Source organism: Ochotona curzoniae, unplaced genomic scaffold, assembly GCF_017591425.1.
Source record: "Ochotona curzoniae isolate NIBS_2020 unplaced genomic scaffold, NIBS_Ocur_1.0 contig_65, whole genome shotgun sequence".
NCBI lineage: Eukaryota > Metazoa > Chordata > Mammalia > Lagomorpha > Ochotonidae > Ochotona > Ochotona curzoniae.
The window spans coordinates 790061-808594 of record NW_024466508.1 but is presented as its reverse complement, the minus strand read 5'-3'; the positions used below and the strand labels follow the sequence as shown (position 1 = coordinate 808594).

General features: G+C 55.2%; 1 protein-coding gene across 1 annotated transcript; it reads left to right on the top strand.

Moving 5' to 3' along the window:
- Window positions 1-12834: 12834 nt before the first annotated feature.
- Window positions 12835-14782, top strand: LY6L (lymphocyte antigen 6 family member L). The gene is made up of 3 exons (XM_040991600.1): window positions 12835-12907; window positions 12983-13099; window positions 14517-14782. The coding sequence occupies exons 1-3, from the start codon at window positions 12835-12837 to the stop codon at window positions 14780-14782; spliced, it is 456 nt and encodes a 151-aa protein (XP_040847534.1).
- The last annotated feature ends 3752 nt before the right edge of the window (window positions 14783-18534 follow it).

Here is an 18534-nt window from a genome sequence, read left to right as displayed (position 1 = left end):
GCCAAAGTGCAACCACAGCCATGTACAAAAGCTATAGCTTGGAACAGATCTGGTTGAGGAGCCAAGGGGATGCCCTGGCTGGTAAGCACAGGGCTGGAATGGGAACTGCATTCTGGTCTAGGTATGGCTGCAGCATACCTTGGCAAAAGTGTGGACTGGGGCCGTGTGTGCCTGACTGTGCTAGACCCCAGAACCTAAGATGCATGAGAGGACCAGGGTAGGTGTAGGGCAGGCTAGGCTAGGTTTTTGCCACTGATGAGCCGGGTGTGAGCTGTGTCTGCATGTGGACCAGGCTAAACTGGGCTATAAGAGTTCTGATGAGGAGCGTGGGAAACTCCTCTGTCAGGACACAGTCCATGCAGGTGGGCGCAAGAACGACAATGGGGAGCAGCCAAGACCAGGCCAAGGAATGGTATTAATGCCATAAATTTGGCGTAGGTCAGGGTAAATCAGGCAAGGCCAGTTCACATCACCCGCTGATGAATCCAAGCACCAGAATGGAGTGTGGGTCAGGCCGGGTTCGGTCGCAAGACACACCAGTACAAAGGAAGGAATGGGCAAGGTGCCAGCAGGGCTGGGCTAGGCTGTAGCCCCACCAATGTAAACTGGGATTGGAGGTGGGCAGGGCCGGGCCAAGTCAGGTTACAGCACCCACTGACAAAAGCAGAGGTGAGGCAGGCCATGACAGACAGGCCACAGCACCCAACCAGAACAAGTGAGACAAGGGAGGGTGGGGGCAAAGCTGGTAGGGGAAATGTGGCAGGCTCCCCTAGCGGAACAGCAATCCCAACACAGAGAGTGACTGGGATGGGGGCAGATACACCAGGCAGGGCTACAGTACCTAGGGGCCCCATGTTACCTGGCGTCAGGGAAAAGCCAGGCTGGGTTGACTGTCTTCTGGCCCAAGCGTAAGTCAAAGTGGTTGTGGGTTGTTTGGGCTCTGCTGCAGTATCAACTAGCACATGTTGGCATGAGGGGCTAATTTTGTCAAACAAAACTGCAGACCCACCTGGAGAGTGCATGACCCTGGAGTGGGAGTGGGCCCAGGAGGAAACAGTGGGCACCTCCCTCCTAGATTGCCACTCCAGCTGGTGAGCATGACATCCAGGACTGGGGCAGGCGTGGCTAGACAGAGAACGGCACCCATCGGCAGGTGTGTGGGCTGGCGAGTGGGGCTGGGTGGGTTCAGCTAGGCTTCAATGTCCATTGACACATGTGAGAGCTGAATGGGATGTGGGATCCAGGACTGGGGCAGGCGTGGCTAGACAGAGAACGGCACCCATCGGCAGGTGTGCGGGCTGGAGAGTGGGGCTGGGTGGGTTCAGCTAGGCTTCAATGTCCATTGACACATGTGAGAGCTGAATGGGATGTGGGACCCACTGGACAAGTCTGCTGTCCATACTGGCAAGCATGGGGACCAAGGCAGGGCGCAGGCCTGGTGGGGGCTATTAGGAGTCACTCCAACAGTCTGTGCCAGCCCCTGTACTGGCAAGCACACCCAAGAATGTGATCTAGGATCACTTCAGACAAAGTTTCTTTGGGAATCCTCCCAATTGAACTGCCAGATTCGGAACCCCAACCATGAAGAGAATTGCAGGTTCCACGGTCTGACCATGGAGTGTATGTCAAAGCTGAGCCTCCTCAGAGGCTCCGAAGGAACGCTACGCAGCATATCCAGGTGCACAGGGAGGATATGCCAGTCCATTGGAGCCTGCAGAGGACACCTGGCACCACACAGAGGACAGAAGACTTGATCAACTACCCCAGCCAAGTGCTGGCAGTGAAACTCTGGGCAAACGGAGACTGTAAGGTGGACTGTGTCAGCCAGTGGATTCTGGAGAGATTTCATTGTGCTTTAAAGGGTGAGACCAGAAGCAATCCAGAACTATCGAAACCACTTGAGCAGTGCCCTCGGAGCATGCCCCACGTCGGGGACCCTGGGATGGGTGGGAGGCTGGGTGGGGCTTCTCCCTTTGTTCTCACTTCCCCCCAGATACAGGAAGGAAAAAAGAAAATGTGGAAACAACGGTCCTACCCTTACTTTCCTGTGGCTTTGACCCTTTGAGCCCTAATCAACTAGGTAAAGATCATTAAAATTAAAAAAAAAAAGAAAGAGCACCTGGCTGACCATGAAGTGAAAAATAAAATAGTCAAACATCTGTGCCTGCCGGCTTAGTCATGAAGTTACAAGTAGCACAATCAGACACGTGTGCAGAGCCTTGCGCTGTGTCTGAGTAAAGAAAAAGGAGAGCTTCTTGAGCTGTTGATGGAGGGCACCAGGTGACAGTGTCCGGGTCTCTTTCCGCCGACTCCACACGCCTTTCTCAAGCTTCGAACTTGGCTGGAGCTGGTCTCCGGCAAAGGTCCACACCTGCACGTCTGCACGCACCCATGTGTGATATGCACATGCTTCGTGGAAGGCTGGGGCCGGGCGCTCACACGAAGTTCGCTCTTTGGAGAAGTGACCGACTGTGCTGCCCCATCTCATCGTCACAAGCAGTGAAGGAGGACTGCAGTTTCCCCACACCCGTGGCACTTACATTGCACAAGGTTTAGGGGCTGAGGGCTTGACACTCAGTGCTTCAACGCCACTTGGGCTGTTGCATCCCATACTGCAGTGCCTAGATGGCAGTCCTCACTGCACTCCTAACTGCCACATCCTGCCAGTGCGCATGGGTTGGGAGACAATCCTCCGCTGCTAGAGTCCTTGCCATTCACATGGGATACCCCTGGGAGCCCCCCTGCTCCTGGCAGTGGTCCAGCTAAGCCCCAGCTTCTGCAGATGTCTAAACAGTGAAATCAGAGGAATGCAGTATTTGTTGTTTTGCCTTTGATATACACTCAACGAGGCTTAAAACCCCATTTGTGGCCTCTCAGCCTGGCAGTCTGCTCCCTCCCAGGCCAGGGTAGTGGTGGCAGCCACGCTTGTGGCCCATCAAGGGGTCGAGAGCCACCATCCTCTGTCCCAACATTTACAGCCACTCCTGAATGGAAGGGGGAGACATTGGATTAGCCATGGGTGGCCCTGAACTCATTCTGGATTTGGAAAGGAGAGAAGACACCAAGCCCAGGGACACATTTTAGGGAAATGTCACACACATGCCGTCAGGGACATTGGGTGGCACCCTGCTGCTGCCCACAGACACCAGCCCCTGTGGACTGCTGTCAGTTGGTAGGGTCTGAGAGACAAAGCCGCAAGGTCTCAGAGATTTATTTTGGGAGAGCAGCTGCTCCCACCAGCAGGAATTGGTGAGGGAAGGACCCCTGTGTGTGGTGTGTGGACAGGCTTCAGCACGGCTGTCACCTCCACTGGCTCTCCTCCACAGATGCTCAGTGGTCTGGAGGCCACTGGCCATTCCATCAGGGCTCAGGGATGGATTTTTCCTTAACAATGGTCATCTTTATCGTGCGTACATTTGTGGCAACCCCACAAAGCAGTGCCAAGATGAAGGCAAAAAGGCACCCCATGACCACCCTCCAGAAGGTAATGGGGCTCATGTCAGTTCACTGGGTGCCGCCTTCTGAGTGGGGGCCCATGTCCTGGCTGCCCCCGGCCCCTGGGCCGAGGCACCGTGGGGGGTCCCACGGGGGGGTCCCACCCCACGTGGCAGTGGTAGAGCCGATTATTGTTGCAAACTCCGCTGTGGCTGCACTTCTCAGGGAAGCAGTCATACTGCAGGTCATCCACAGATTGGTTGCACACCGAGCTCCTGCAGAAAAGCCCCTTGGTGCCATCTCTCACCCTACCGTTATCTCTGATGCCCACTGCTCGGTGTTCACCCAGCCCGAAGCACGTGACGCCTCTTAACACCGACTGGTGATCCTGCAAGGTGGGAATGTGGGAGACGTGGGTACACTGCAGCCTCCCACACTTTGAGTCCTCCAAGCTGCAGCCTATGGAACGGTTCTTCAAAGGTATCCTTGAACAGTGTCCAAAGCGGAAGGTGCGGCTGTTGCTGCTGCAGCGTCCCTCGGGGCCATTCTCAGCATCTTCACCAAAGATCTCTGCAATGCAAAAGGAAAATATTTTTTCCTTTAAGGAAAAGATCCTTAAATGTGCTCGTGAAAAAAAATCAACTGACACACAAAGGAATGCCATTAAACTCACAGAAGACCTCTCACAGGAAACTACAGGCCCGAAGAGAATGGAGTGACATATTCCAGATTATACCAAAAAAAAATTGTCAGCCCAGGATGACATACCCAGCAAGATTTTCCTTTGTCTGTGAAAATAAAATGAAATTCTTCCACAGTAAAGAAAAGTTAAAAGAATATGCCTCTTCCAAACCTGCCTTACAAATGATGCTTAAAGATGTTCTCTTGACAGAGAAGAGGAATAGCACCCACCAAAACCAAAGGCAAATGCAAGGAACATTCCAGTAAAGTAACAGAAGACTAAACCAATGAACAACCCATTCCTAAAATGACGGAACTAAATAATCACCCATTCATATTAACCCTGAGTGTAAATGGCTTAAATTCATCAATCAAACGTCATAGATTAGTAGACTGGATTTTTTTAAAAGCCATAAATTCAAATAAAAACAGCACTGAGGTTCCACCTAATGCCAGAAAGAATCGCCCTATACAGAAAACTACCAACAACACCTGCTAGCGAGGTGGCGGAGAAAAGAGAACCCTACTCCATGACTTTCAGTTTTCCGCTGCCTTGCGGATCCATGAGCCTCGGCAGGGAGCAGATCAAAATACACTCTGGTTTTATCACCATTCCAGTCTCAGTAGTCCCGCTGCTTGGGCACATTTTTGTTTGTTTGTTTGTTTTTGTTTTTAATCTAACGCCAAGCCTGCAAACAAATCTTAAAAATTCTATAGGCTTTTACCCAAAAGAAGGGAAAAAGTGACTCAAGCAAATGAAACGGAAGGTGAAAAAGAAGCTGTTATTAGTGATATTATAGAACACACAAGAGCTCGAGCAGCTGTTTTGGACATTGTGTAGTGAGCTAGGCACCTAGTTCAGGTTCACAAGCTTGGAAGCCTCTCCCACTCCACCCCACCCCCGCCCACCACCACCCAGGTGTTCCCTCCTGCCGACCTGTGACCTCACCTAGACCACCTGACAGGTGACCCTGAGAGCTGTGGTATTGCATCATTGTCAACCACTCCCCTCGCAAGCCCCATAATTGGTTGCTCTGACCCAGCCTAGAGTAACCCATCCCCCATCTTGGCCTTTACCGCCGCATGCTGCAGCCTGGTCCATTCCCAATCCCGACTCTTACTGGCGGGTGCTGCAGCCTAGCCTGCTCATTTTGCCCCCAACTGCCGGAGGCCAGCTCCAGCTGAGTTTGTTAGAGTGCTAGTATAATGTTAGTATGTTAGCATGTTAGCATGTTAGAATGTTAGCGTTAGGCATTGTTAGGCCCTTTCTGCCAAGAAGCTGCTGCTTTGCTAGGTCGGGATGCGACTGGACCGTGGGAAAACTCCACTTTAGCGATAAACGTTGCTCCTCTGTGACCTTGTGAACAGTGTCACAAGCCTTAGCTATGGAATGCACCCAGGTGCAGGAGAACAGTGGTACAATCATCCGGTCCCTGGAACAGCAATGTGTGGGGGAATGGAATGAGCTGTCTGGACCCAGGGGCCGTAAAGACAATGTGTGTGGGAATGAAGTGGACTGTTTGCACCTGGAAGCCCTGAAGATGACGTGTCTGATTGCGTTTGGATTTGCGCGGGCTATGATGCATGTAACCACTGAAGGAGTCTGTATAATCTCTAGCCTTTTGCTAGTTCAGGGTCCGACCCCTCCTTGGCTGGCCTGCGTGCCCAAGATCGGTCTGACCCCAGCATGCTGGCACAATAAACTCTGCTTGCTTTTGCATTATCAGTAAGGCTCTCTGTCTTCATGGGAAATTGACAAAACTGGACCCTATCAAGTTTGAAGCTTGAGAAGGGTGTGTGGAGTCGGCGGAAAGAGACCCGGACACTGTCACCTGGTGCCCTCCATCAACAGCTCAAGAAGCTCTCCTTTTTCTTTACTCAGACACAGCGCAAGGCTCTGCACACGTGTCTGATTGTGCTACTTTTAACTTCATGACTAAGCCGGCAGGCACAGATGTTTGACTATTTTATTTTTCACTTCATGGTCAGCCAGGTGCTCTTAAAGATAATTCTGTAAGTTACTATAATCATTTTTCTTCAAAGCAAGCCGTTATTCATTTTTCAATCATAGCCATTGGGCGACAGCCAGGACTCCAAGGCCAGGGGCATGTAATTACCTATTTACTCATCAGTAACACATTCCCATAACTTATCTATCACTTAATGGGAGAAATACATCGAAAGGGAAAAATCACAAAAATCCAAGACAAAAGTTTCAAATACGTACATAAGTGTTGCTAAATTGCTAAAGGCCCACTCACCAAGACATTACTTGTTGAAGGGCGGCCCTCCAAAACTCATAGCACTAGGATGTCTGGAGTAGTTTTAATTATTTTGTTAATTCTTTTTATTTTAGGGTTTATCTGCTCAAAAATGAAACTGCTGCTCCAATACACACTGCTGAGATACATCTGGCCACTCTTCATTCTAAGAAACAAATAAAGGAGGAATTTGTTGAAGGACAGCCTCCCCAAAAAGCCAGACCATCAAATGTCGGAAGACCCCAAATCTCAAACTTCTCGCAGGCTGAGAATTTCACAGGAAGCAAACTCCCTGCTGAGGGTGCGGTTCACTTTATTGACAAAGTGTGCCTGGGGAGGTTTGAGGCGTCTTTATTATCATCCTCCTGTTCCTTTTGTGGCCTGGACTGCTGGGATCTGTGCAGCGGGTGTGGGGGACACAAAGGTGTGAAGAGAGCTGTTCCCCTGCAGGCAGGGCCGCAAGGAATTTCCCGCTGCATGGCAGGGCCCTGCGCATCTCTGCAACCACCTGAAGGCTGCTCCACCTCCCTTTGCAAGGACATGGGGCCGCCCTGCTGAGAATCTGTCATCTATTTAGGCGTTGTCTGCCACTGTGGAGTTGGTCTTGACTATCAATGTGAGCTTAGAAGTTGACGTTGCTGAGAAGTCTTGACAAAGGGCCTTTTACAATTCATGCTGTCTCTGTCGCCCCCATTGACCATCCTTGATCTTTAGCTCCCTCCTTCTGTGATGCCTTTCCTCTCTTAACTGATTCAAGATGAAGTTGTGGAATGAGGATTGTAGTAGGAATGTGTTACTGATTGATATGCACGTCTGTTGAGAACTTCTATTGAGAGCTTTAAGGTGAAACAAACAGCAGAATTATCCTTGGAAACACCCACTTGACCATGATGCTAAAGTCTGTGCCAGATGCAGCTCCCACTGGTTCATGTGAGGGCCGAGTGTGTGCTGGGCAGAACCAGGCTGGGCTGCAACACCCACTGGTTCATGTGAGGGCCGAGTGTGTGCTGGGCAGAACCAGGCTGGGCTGCAACACCCACTGGTTCCAGTGGAAGTCGGGGCTGGAAATAGAACCAACCCAGCAACTGCAACCACCAGCTGATCAGGGCGATGGACTGAGCCGGGCCCTGTGCTTGCTAGATTCTGGCCTGGGAACACCTCAGACAAAGTTTCTTTGGGGATCTCCCCAATCGAAATGCCAGACTCAGAACCCTAACCAAGAAAAGACAGAAGACAGAACAAGTCAATCAACCACCTCAGCTATATGTTGGCAGTGGAATACAGGGCAAATGGAGACTCTATGATGGACTATGTCAACCAGTGGATTCTTCAAAGACCTCATCGTGCTTGGAGTGGCAAGATTGGCAGCTGTTCATAACTGTTGAAATATCAAAACCACTTGAGCGAGTATCTCAGCATGCCCCACATCCGGGACCTGGGGAGGGTGGGAAACTGGGTGGGGCTTCTCCCTCAATATCCCCCTTTACCTCAGATACATGAAGGAAACAATATGGAAATAATAGTCTTACCCACTTCCCTATAGCCCTTGAACCTTTTTACCCTAATTAACTATGTAAAGATTGTAAAAATATATATATATGTAATAAAAAATTTAAAAATTAAAAAAAAAAAAAAGTCTGTGCCAGAGCTTGTGACTGCTTGTGTATAAATAAAGGGGACAGTTTCCTTGCATTGTCCGTTGTGATCCTGGAACTGTAGTGGTCCGTTTCTGTCCTTTTCACACCTACTCCACGCACCCTTCTCGAGCTCCCACAGGTTGCCACAAGATTGCCTCTTCTGGCCTGGTCTCATGCCAGCCTCTCTCTCTCTTTTAAGAGATTTATTGATTTTATTTGAGACAGAGATAGTTACAGAGAGGAAGGGGAGAAATCTTCCAGCACTGACTAACTGCCCAGTCGCCACAACGGCCACAGCAGGCCAGCCTGGAGCCAGGAGCCAGGACTTTTTCCCAATTCTCCCATGCGGGTGCAGGGTCCCAAGGCTTTGGGCCATCCTCCACTGCTTTCCCAGGCCACAGGCAAGGAGCTGGATGGGAAGTGGAGCTGCTGGGATTTGAACCCATTCCTACATGGGATGCTGGCACTGCAGACAGAGGTTTGGCCTGAACACCATGGCACCAACCCTCTTAAAAGTGGAATTTTAAAACTTGATGATTCTGACTTACAGTTCATTCTTGCAGAGTTCATGCTTCTCATGGCCTAAGACATCTTGGCCCAATGTTGCAAAAGATTTTCCCTAAATTTTGCTTCTTAGGGAGGGCAAAGACGCCCAGGCCAGGTTGCATAGAGCCAGCATCCAGGGCAGACCTGAAGAGCCAAGCAGGGTCTTTAGGCACTCAGAAGATGGGCTGGAGCTCAGACCCACAGTGAGGGACAGACCGGATCACAAGAGGGAAGCAGCATGGGCCTCTCGCTGCTGCCAGATACTCCAGCCTACGTGTAGCCAGGCCCCTCATCAGCACCTCAGCCACCTCCAGAGAACAGCACTGGCCAGGCATTCGCCCACAGCAGTGTCCCGGCCCAGGACACATGACCAAATCCAAGGAGAAGCAAGAACAAAAGTGACATCAAGCTCCAAAGAGCAGAGGCGCGTGGAAAAGGAAAGAGAAGAAACACGCAGAGACACTGTAGAGCATCAGCCGAGTGCTTGGCCTCTGCAGCCACGGGGGAGGCCTGGATGGAACTCCTGGCTCCTGGCCTCGCCTGGTCCACCCCTAATGCTGTGGACATTTCGGATGGACCAAAGAGTGGACAGTATCCCTTTCAAGCACATATAAGTAAGTAACTAAAACTATTGAAAAGGGAAAACCTTACATGATGAAGCTATGAATAAAGGGAGACAATCCTTGAGAGATGTGTTCTAGTCTGTTATTAAAAAGACACAAAGAATTATTAAACAACAGGACCTAGCACAGTGATTCAATGGTTAAATTCTCACCTTGCAATCACCAGGATCCCATAGGGGCACCGGTTCGTGCCCGGCTGCTCCACTTCCTGTCCAGCTCCCTGCCTGTGACCTGGGAAAGCAGTGGAGGACGGCCCAAAGCCTTGGGACCCTGCACCTGCATGGGAGACCTGGAAGAATTTCAGGACTCTTGGTTTCAGATTGGCTCAGCTCCGGTTGTTGCAGCCATTTGGGGAGAAAATCAGTGGGTGGAAGATATTTCCCTTTGTCTTTCCTTGTTTCTGTAAATCTGACTTAATAAAAGCAAATACTTTTTCATTTATTTTTAATGTTATTAAACATCACATAGTTGCAACAGGAAGCAGCTGCAGATTGGCAACAGGTCACCCGCAGCTCAACCAGCAGAGGGCAGGACGCCCAACAACACTGCACGCAGCCGCCAGAAGAGGGCGCAAGGAACCACGGTAGGCTCCCAGCCAAGGCTAACCACAGACTGAAGGGCCACTAAGGGGACAGGGGGACAGGGGGACAGGGGAGATGAAGGGAAGTGAGGTGGGCTGTGGGAAGGAGGACTGAGTGTGGGGCGGGCCTGGTGGAAGGACTCAAGGAGCTGTGCGGTTACTGTCTAGACTCAGAAAGGCCTCGTTAATCCATGGGCAGTTTGGCGGAGTCCCAGGAAGAGAACATAGGACAAGTGACCCCGCTGCCCCCCCCCCGTGGGGTCGGAGCCTCATGGAGGCCTTCCTGTGCCCAATTTGGAGGACTGGCACTAGAGGCAGGGAGCTCCTAGGCTGGTCAAGGCCTGAGAAGTGAAGGTGGAAGAGGCCATGGCGCCCCCAGAAGCCAGATGCAAGGAGGCGTGATGGGTTGAGGGGCCGTACTGCCAGAGCGCACCTGCTCTGCCCGCGGTGCTTCTGAGAAACCTTGAACCCCTGCAAAGCCCCTCAGCACGGGGGGATGTGTGCTTTGTAGAGCCGTGAGAGAGGCAGCCTGGGGCAGGCATTTGGCACGGCGGTTGAGAGGCCACTTGGACACCCGCATCCATGCTAGAGAACCAGTTCAAGTCCTGGCCGTTCTGCTTCCAAGCCAGCTTCCAGCTAATGCACAGGTGAGGTGCATGCTCAGGTGCCTGGACCCTGCACCCACATTGGACATCAACACACACAGTTCCAGGTTCTTGGCTTGCCCTGGTCACCGCAGGCATCCGGGGAAGTGAACCAGGGGAAAGAATAAAGTAAAAACATTGGGTCTGGCACAATAACTTAGCAGCTAAAGTCTTCATCTTGCATTCCTGGATCCCACATGAGCACTGGTTCTAATTCCAGTGGCCCTGCTTCCCATCCAGCTCCCTGTCTGTGGCCTAGGAAAGCAGTCAAGGACGGTCCAAGTCCCTGGGCCCCTGCACCCGCGTGGGAGACCCAGAAGAAGCTGCTGGCTCCTGAGTTTGGATAGGCTCAACTCGTAATTGTGGCCATTTGGAGAGTGAACCAGATGATGGACGATCTATCTGTCACTCCTTCTCTTTCTAATTTGGCCTTTCCAAATAAAATAAATAAATCTTTGAAAAGAAAAATCACACCAAGACCACACAATCGTTCCAGAAACCAGAGGCACAAACAGCACTCAGACATTCCCGGCGTGCTACACTGTTCACTGGCCTGCAGCGATGGACTCGGTGCCCAGAGCCGACACACCACGCGTGGACTGCTGTGAGGCTGAGCCGACACACCACGCGTGGACTGCTGTGAGGCTGAGCCGACACACCACGCGTGGACTGCTGTGAGGCTGAGCCGACACACCACGCGTGGACTGCTGTGATGTCAGATTGTCGGGGTCTGTCGCCAGCATCAGACTTTCAAGAGAAGGCTGTCACGAGGGCACCACGGGAGGGGGCTTCAACAGCAAGGGCCAGCTCCCTAAGACAAGCTATTCATCTAGCACGTGGAGCAGCGAATTCCCGGACTAGTCATTTTCAGCTGGCTCTGGCTGTGCATGGCAAAAGACTCACAATGTCCTTCCTACCTACACCATGTCCCCAGGGGAGGCAAGGAAGCAGCAGCCCAGAACTGTGCACGCCCAGCCGGGCAGCACTCCAGGGAACACAGAAAGGGCCCCTTCCTCCAGCTGTGCTGCCCAGGGCCACACGAGGGTGGCCAGAGGAAATGGACAGAAGACTCCTCGAGCAAAGGGGCATGTCAGGCCACTGACCTGGAGTGTCCGGCGAGTGACGCAGAAACGGATGCAGAGACACAGTTCCCACCGAGGCAGACCCTCAACCCCCGCACGAAACGTGCAGCATCTGAAGCAGGAGGGTAGCCAAGAGACTCAGAACACAGGTGCCATCATGTGGGTGTCCTGAGCAGTGTCGTGGCCAAACACCTGCCAGGCACCGGGGTCCGCCCAAGCAGGAGGCAGCCGTCACCCACCTCCCCAGGGGTGCTGCTGCCTCGGGGCACAACCTGACAGCCTACCGGCTCCCCTTGCCGCAACGGTCTTGGGGTGGGGCCGGGAGCACCGAGGGCCTCTCTCTCTCTCTGTCTCTCTCTCTCTCTCTCTCTCACACACACACACACACACACACACACACACACACACCCCATGCAGCCCACTGCCATTTGCTCACACACTTGAGCATTTGGGCCACAGGGAGCGGTGCCCTGGAGGTGCAGGGAGCCTCCTGGGACCCTGGTCAGCCCAGTTGGCCTCCGCAGGACCCTTTTGAGGGGCGGGCATCCTGCTTGGAGCAGCTGTTGCAACGCCGTTAGGAAACAAAGGGAAAGGAATAGGCCAGCCTGGGTGGTGCAAGCAGCCGCGTGCCCTGCCTGCCTACACACCGGCGAGGGCTCCAAGACCTGGAAGACAGAGCCGGGGCAGAATCGAAGAGAGCAGGCCTCCTATCCACTCCCGCACAGCTGGCCCCGCAAGCCTCACCTGACCGGTGGCGGGAGGGGGCGGACTGGGAAGCCACTGGGGTTGTGGTGGGATTAGCCCACCCCCGCTTCCCTCTACCTGGCCCTTCCTGGGCTGCTGCCTGCCTGAGCGCTCTGTCCAGACCCACCACCCACAACCCCTCCCGTCCCTCCTCCCCCTCACAGCCCCTGACTTCCTGGTTGCTTCCCCCACATAATCCCAGCTTCTGGGCTAAGAGCCAGCCCCCGGCATCCCTGCACAGTGTGTTCTGCTAGGAAAAGGACCCTCAGAGCTGAGCTGCCTTTGGGGGGGGGGGTGTTGTCTGCAGGTGGGGAGGCCAGCCCTCCTCTACCCACTGCGATTCAGCCCTGCCCCTTCCTGGGTCCCCAAGGACACCTAGGCCCTCAGGGGTCCTTCCTTGAGCCAGAGCCAGCTGAGATCCTTAACTTCGCCTCCAGGACAGTCAGCCTGAGCAGGTGCAGGTGCCAGAGGAGGGCTGGGACTGCCCCTGGCTGTGGATGGGGGTGTGGGAGGGGGCTGAGGCCAAAGTCAGGCAGCAGATAGAACCAGAAGCCAGAAGGAACTAGGCAAAGTCACTTCCTCCCAGGAAGGCCCTTGTGCCATGGAGGGACTCATTCTGGTCCTGTGGACGTCCCTGCTGCTGGCTGAGGATACAGGTTGTTTGGAGGTGCCAGGTGAGCAGAGCTGCCAAGGTAAGTGGGGGCAACAGTGGGAGGCAGCTTGACGCTCACTGGGTGCTTTGCCCACAGCCCAGAACCTGAGCTGTTTCCAGTGCTTCAAGGTGTCCAGCCCCCGCCACTGCCTGCCCACGAACTGCACTGCCACTGACCACGTGTGTGTGTCCCACAAGGTGCTCATCCTGGCGGGTGAGTTCCAGGGCGGGGCACAGGTGTGACACCTGAGAGGTTAGAAAGGGGCAGGCAGGCCCCGACACAGCCCCACAGCATGACAGGGAAGCGTCTGCAGGAGGCCCATGCAGGCCATGCCCACTGGCAGAATGAGCCACAGCTGAGGGCAGGTACCCCCATCCCTTCTAGCCGTGGTTCTGTCCACCCCAGGACAACCTGTGCGTGGTAGGGGGGGTGGGGAGGGAGATACTGGGTGGGAACAGGGAACCTGCGACGTATCCCTGGCCAGAGAGACAAAAAACAGACAAACAGACACCCTCCTGCAGTACCACTCAATAGGATCCAACTGCAGTAACATGATGCCATGTAACACTACCAGACATGTGAAACACTAGGCTGTTACATGTGATATGATGTGACATGCCACCACAGATCACACAGTGTAACACGTCACCACAGATCATACAGTGTAACATGTCACCACAGATCACACAGTGTAACACGTCACCACAGATCATACAGTGTAACACGTCACCACAGATCACACAGTGTAACACGTCACCACAGATCATACAGTGTAACACGTCACCACAGATCATACAGTGTAACACGTCACCACAGATCATACAGTGTAACACGTCACCACAGATCATACAGTGTGTGTGACACGTCACCACAGATCATACAGTGTAACACGTCACCACAGATCATACAGTGTAACACGTCACCACAGATCATACAGTGTAACACGTCACCACAGATCATACAGTGTAACACGTCACCACAGATCATACAGTGTAACACGTCACCACAGATCATACAGTGTAACACGTTACCACAGATCACACAGTGTAACACGTCACCACAGATCACACAGTGTAACACGTCACCACAGATCATACAGTGTAACACGTCACCACAGATCATACAGTGTGTGTGACACGTCACCACAGATCATACAGTGTGACATGCTACCACAGATCACACAGTGTAACACGTCACCACAGATCATACAGTGTAACACGTCACCACAGATCATACAGTGTAACATGTTATCACATGATCATACAGTGTAACACGCTACCACAGATCATACAGTTAACACGCTACCACGTGATCACGTAGACCCACACAGCAATCCTGCCCCCTGCCTGGGACGTAGGGCGCGGCACAGCTGGGCCACATTCCTTAAGGTCGGCGCCAGGTGGCCAATCCGGGGCTGGTGCCCCACTGTTCTCTGGCTGCCATCTCCCATCCCACCTGTTCGCACCGCAGCCGTGGCAGGAGCAGCCCGGGCCATGGCCCGCAGCTGGCGGGATCTGCCTGTTATGCCTTATTTGTGCGATGGTGGGCAGGGCAGGGTGGCACAGGGCGGGGACAGTGCCTCGTGCACCTGCTCCCTCGGGATGCTGGGCCATGGCTGTCTCTTCTGCAGGGCAGAGGACGATGGTGTCCATCAGCAAGCGCTGTGCACGCCACTGCCCCAGTACCAACCACGTATTCCAGTGGTCGCCAAGCCCTGAGACCGACGTCAGGATCTTCAGGCACTGCTGCTCCGGGTACCTCTGCAACCAGGCCCCGCGCACGGGGCGGGGGCAGCCTCTGCTGCACGCCGGCCTCATCCTCCTCCTGCTGGCTCTGCTGGCCCTGCCTGGCCTCCTGCCTCCAGTTGCTTGGCCGGCCCTGACCCTCTTGCCTTGACCGCTAGCCTGGCTGTCCACCCCGGACCCTGCCCCAGGCTCCTCCAGGCCAGCCACCCCAGGCCTGACTCTGCACACTCTGCCGCTGGGGCTGTTGCATCAGGGCAGAACCAGTCCACAGCGCTGAAGCCACATGGGGGACAGAGATTGCTCCTGTGGCTGGGGACACACTGGGTCAGAGGTCCTGCGAGGGCCTACCAGCAACTGCGGGTTGAGAAGGGTTCTGGCTGAGGGCCCAGAACTCCTGGCCGGAGTCAGGCAGCAAGAGGTAGAGCAGGCGCCATGTACATGGTTCCAGAAGAGACCATAGAAGGCTAAGATGGAGCTTTCACCTTCATAGCGTCCAGCCCAGGGCTCAAGCACCTGCCCCCCAGCACTCCACCCCTGCTCAGCACCCATGTCCATCTCAGCCCAGGGGCGCCCAACAGCCACCCTGGAGGGCCCAGGAAGCCACGACCACCAACGGCAGAGGCTGTTCTCTCCTGCTTCCATCTGCAGTCGGGAATTCTGAGCCGGTTCCGACATCCCTCTGCCCCACTGCCTATCCCCTACATGAGCAGGCAGGACGGTCGCCGTCCATTGCTTCCCTTGGGGGGGGGGGGGTCCCTGCTGGCCTATGAGACCGAGGCCCTGGGCTCCCAATGCTCGTCCGCGGCACAGAGACCAGGCCGCAGGCATAATCCCCGCTGGACATCAGAGATCAGGCTGACCAGACAGACCACACAACAAGGGAAGCTGGAAGGGAGTCCTGGGTGGTGACTCTGCCTGCTGATGCTGCGCATGGATGCCCGCCCCAGAGTGATGGATACGGAGGGCTGCAGCCCCCGCTTCGGGGCCTGGCTGCCCTGCACATGGTTCTTGGATCACCTGATATTCTTGCTAATCTCCCTGGCCCAGAGGCTCCTCCGCATCGCCTGGGGGCTCCTGTGGGGAGCAGGCTGGGTCAGGACAAGAGGCAAACACACAGCCCTGCACCCACAAAGGCCCAGCCACACCCCCGGAGGACAGAGAGAGGAGCACCCCATACCCCCGAGGGCCCCGTGTGGACTCTGCTGGATGCCCAGCTGGCCTCTCAATTGGGTGCCCTTTCGTGACCACCCCTCTTCACCCAAGATGCCTGCACATCAGGCTAGCAGCCAGCTTCTGTCCATGTGCGCCCAGGTCCATCCTGTTCCTGGGGTCTGCCGACAGAGCCCCTGGTCGACAGAGCCCAGATCAGCAGGATCCAGCACAGGCTGTCCTTGGAGCTGACAGGGCAAAGAGCAAAGCTGGCAGGAGGAGGCCCATGGGGCAAGGGTCTGCAGCCCTCTGCCATGGACTCACCAACCTGCCGTCTGGATGCTGCAGACCCCGAGTCTCGGCTTCTAGAGTCACGCTCTGCCTGCCGGACGTCCAAGGCTCATGCTTGCCCCTCCTCCCCATCATTTCACGCCCCGGAAGCTGCTGAGTCTCCACGGCCTGGGAAGAGGCCACAAACACCCCGAAACCCCAGTGGGGCAGGCAGAGGTGACTGAGCGTAGCAGCGATGCCAGGGGTGCTGGGTCCTGGTCCTGCCTGCTGTCTTCGTATCTTCCCAGCTTGGAGCAGGCACCGGGCAAGGTGAGCTAAGCCAGACCCCACGCTGTTGGCATCTGCTCCCAGGCAGCTCCCTGCTAATGCACCTGGGAAAGCGGCAGAGGACGGCCCAGGAGCCCCAGCCCCTAGCATCCGTATGGAAGTCTGAATGGGGTCCCAGGCTCCTGCTTCTGGCCTTGCCCAGCCCCGGCCATTGCAGCCGTCTGGGGAGTGAACCAGCAGATGGAAGATTCTGCTGTGTCTCTCTTGCTCTTCAGCTTTTACACAAATAAATAAATAAATCAGTATCACATTTGAAATTCTTTTCTTACCAGAAGACAAGAACCTCTGTGCGGAAGAAACATAGAGAACGTTCTAGAATACCAATGAATGGCTACTGAACCGAGCTCAGGACGTGCACCTGGTTCAGGACCCGCCAGTGACTGACAGCAGGACAGAGGGATGCGGAGTTGGTCTGCAAGGCTGAAAGTCGGGGCTGGGGGAGGGGAGCGGCTCAGTTCCTGCCCTTCTCAGCCAGTCGCAAGGTCCCATGGACACAGAGCAGAGCAGGCTGTGTTCTTGCAGTCAGAGATCGGGCCAGGGTTTCCAATCGCACAGGCAAGCCAGGCCTGTGCCCGTGCCCCCAGTGGCTGTTGGGAGTAGCCGTGGCAGAAGCGATGCCCCTCGGAGGTGTTACACTGGAGGTGGCATGTGCACCTCCCAGGCTGGGGTCACAGGGCGATGAAGGCCCCGGGGAGTTCTCCTACGAGCACATACAGGAGGCAGAATCAGCCCAGGGGCTCCTAAGGAGGCTTGTCCAAGGATGGGTCACTGCCAGCACGGTCACAGGCCTGGCCCTGTGTGACTGCGCCACAGGCTCCGTGGCCCCAGTCTAGCTTGTTCAGATTGGCATTTAGAAGAGGGAAGCCAGGGACAACCCCACAGCTTCCCTGGGAAGCCTGGGCCCACATGATCACCGACCCCACCGCAGGGACTCTGGGGGCAGGAGCGCGCACGAGGGACTGACGGGCCTACGGGACCTGGGGCTGCCCCAGTGGTCAGCAAGGGAGTGGCTCCCGCTGCCTCCCACCCCGTCCAGGTTCCCAGGGCTCTCCCTGGTGGCCCTAACACCGGCTCCAGTCCCTCGCTGTGGCTGACCTCAGTGCCGAAGCGGGGCACCCAGGGTTCAGGATTCCCCAGTTCATCCCATGCATGACCCTCTGGAGCCTCACCGGGAGCACCCTGGGGCTGCGCGGTCCCCCACTCCACCCCGCCCTGGAGTGTGCAGCTGCTGGCCCGAGGCCAGGCATGCTGGTAACCGGAAAAGAGAAGAGCCAGGATGCATGAAGAAAGAGGACCCCCACACTACGGGAGGGGACCTGGTTAGGAAGCCCACTGACCCACCTGAACTGGGCGCCCAGAGAACACGTCTCTGCCCCTGATGCCCTGTGCCCAGGCTCTCTCGCCCATGCCTGCCCGTCCCCACAGCTGCCCTGGGGGCCCTGCACCCTCCTCCTGGCCACACTCTGGTTAACACACAGGGCTGTTGCCCCTGGAGACAGCATTTCCATCCTGGAGCAGCAGCATGCCTGTCCCCAAGGCAACACCTCAAAGCAGGGGACCCCTCCCCTCCAGCACCCTCCTGCCCAGCCTTGGGACATCAGTTGTGGGCCTGGGAGGAAAAAGCAACAGAGAGTGAAGGGGGGGGGAGGGGGGAAGGGAATAGAGGAAGAAAGGAGAAAGGGAGGGGGAGGGAGGGGGAGGGAGGGGGAGGGAGGGGGAGGGAGGGGGAGGGGAGCAGGAAGGAGGAGAATGGAGCGGGGAATACAGAGGAGCAGGAAAGGAGGGACAGATGGGGGCAAGGAGACGGAGGAAGCAGGGAGGGGTTCCTCAGTCTGGATACCTCAGCCACAAGCCCTGTGTCACTCTGCCAGCGCTCTGCCCTCAGCCAGCACCTCCCCTTCCCTACCCACAGTTTCCCTACCCACACCCTGGCTCCCCTTCCACACAAACTTCATGGTCCTAGGTAGATGTCTGCAGACGTGGGTGGCTGACAGGTGCGTCCAAGGTAGTCAGGTGACTGATGGCTACACCGGTGTGCAGAGGACTGACAGAGCTAGGGAACCCAGCAAAAAGACACAGGGGGCCAGATGATGATGACAGATAAAGCAGAGAGATGCTGAAACACGATGTCAGAGC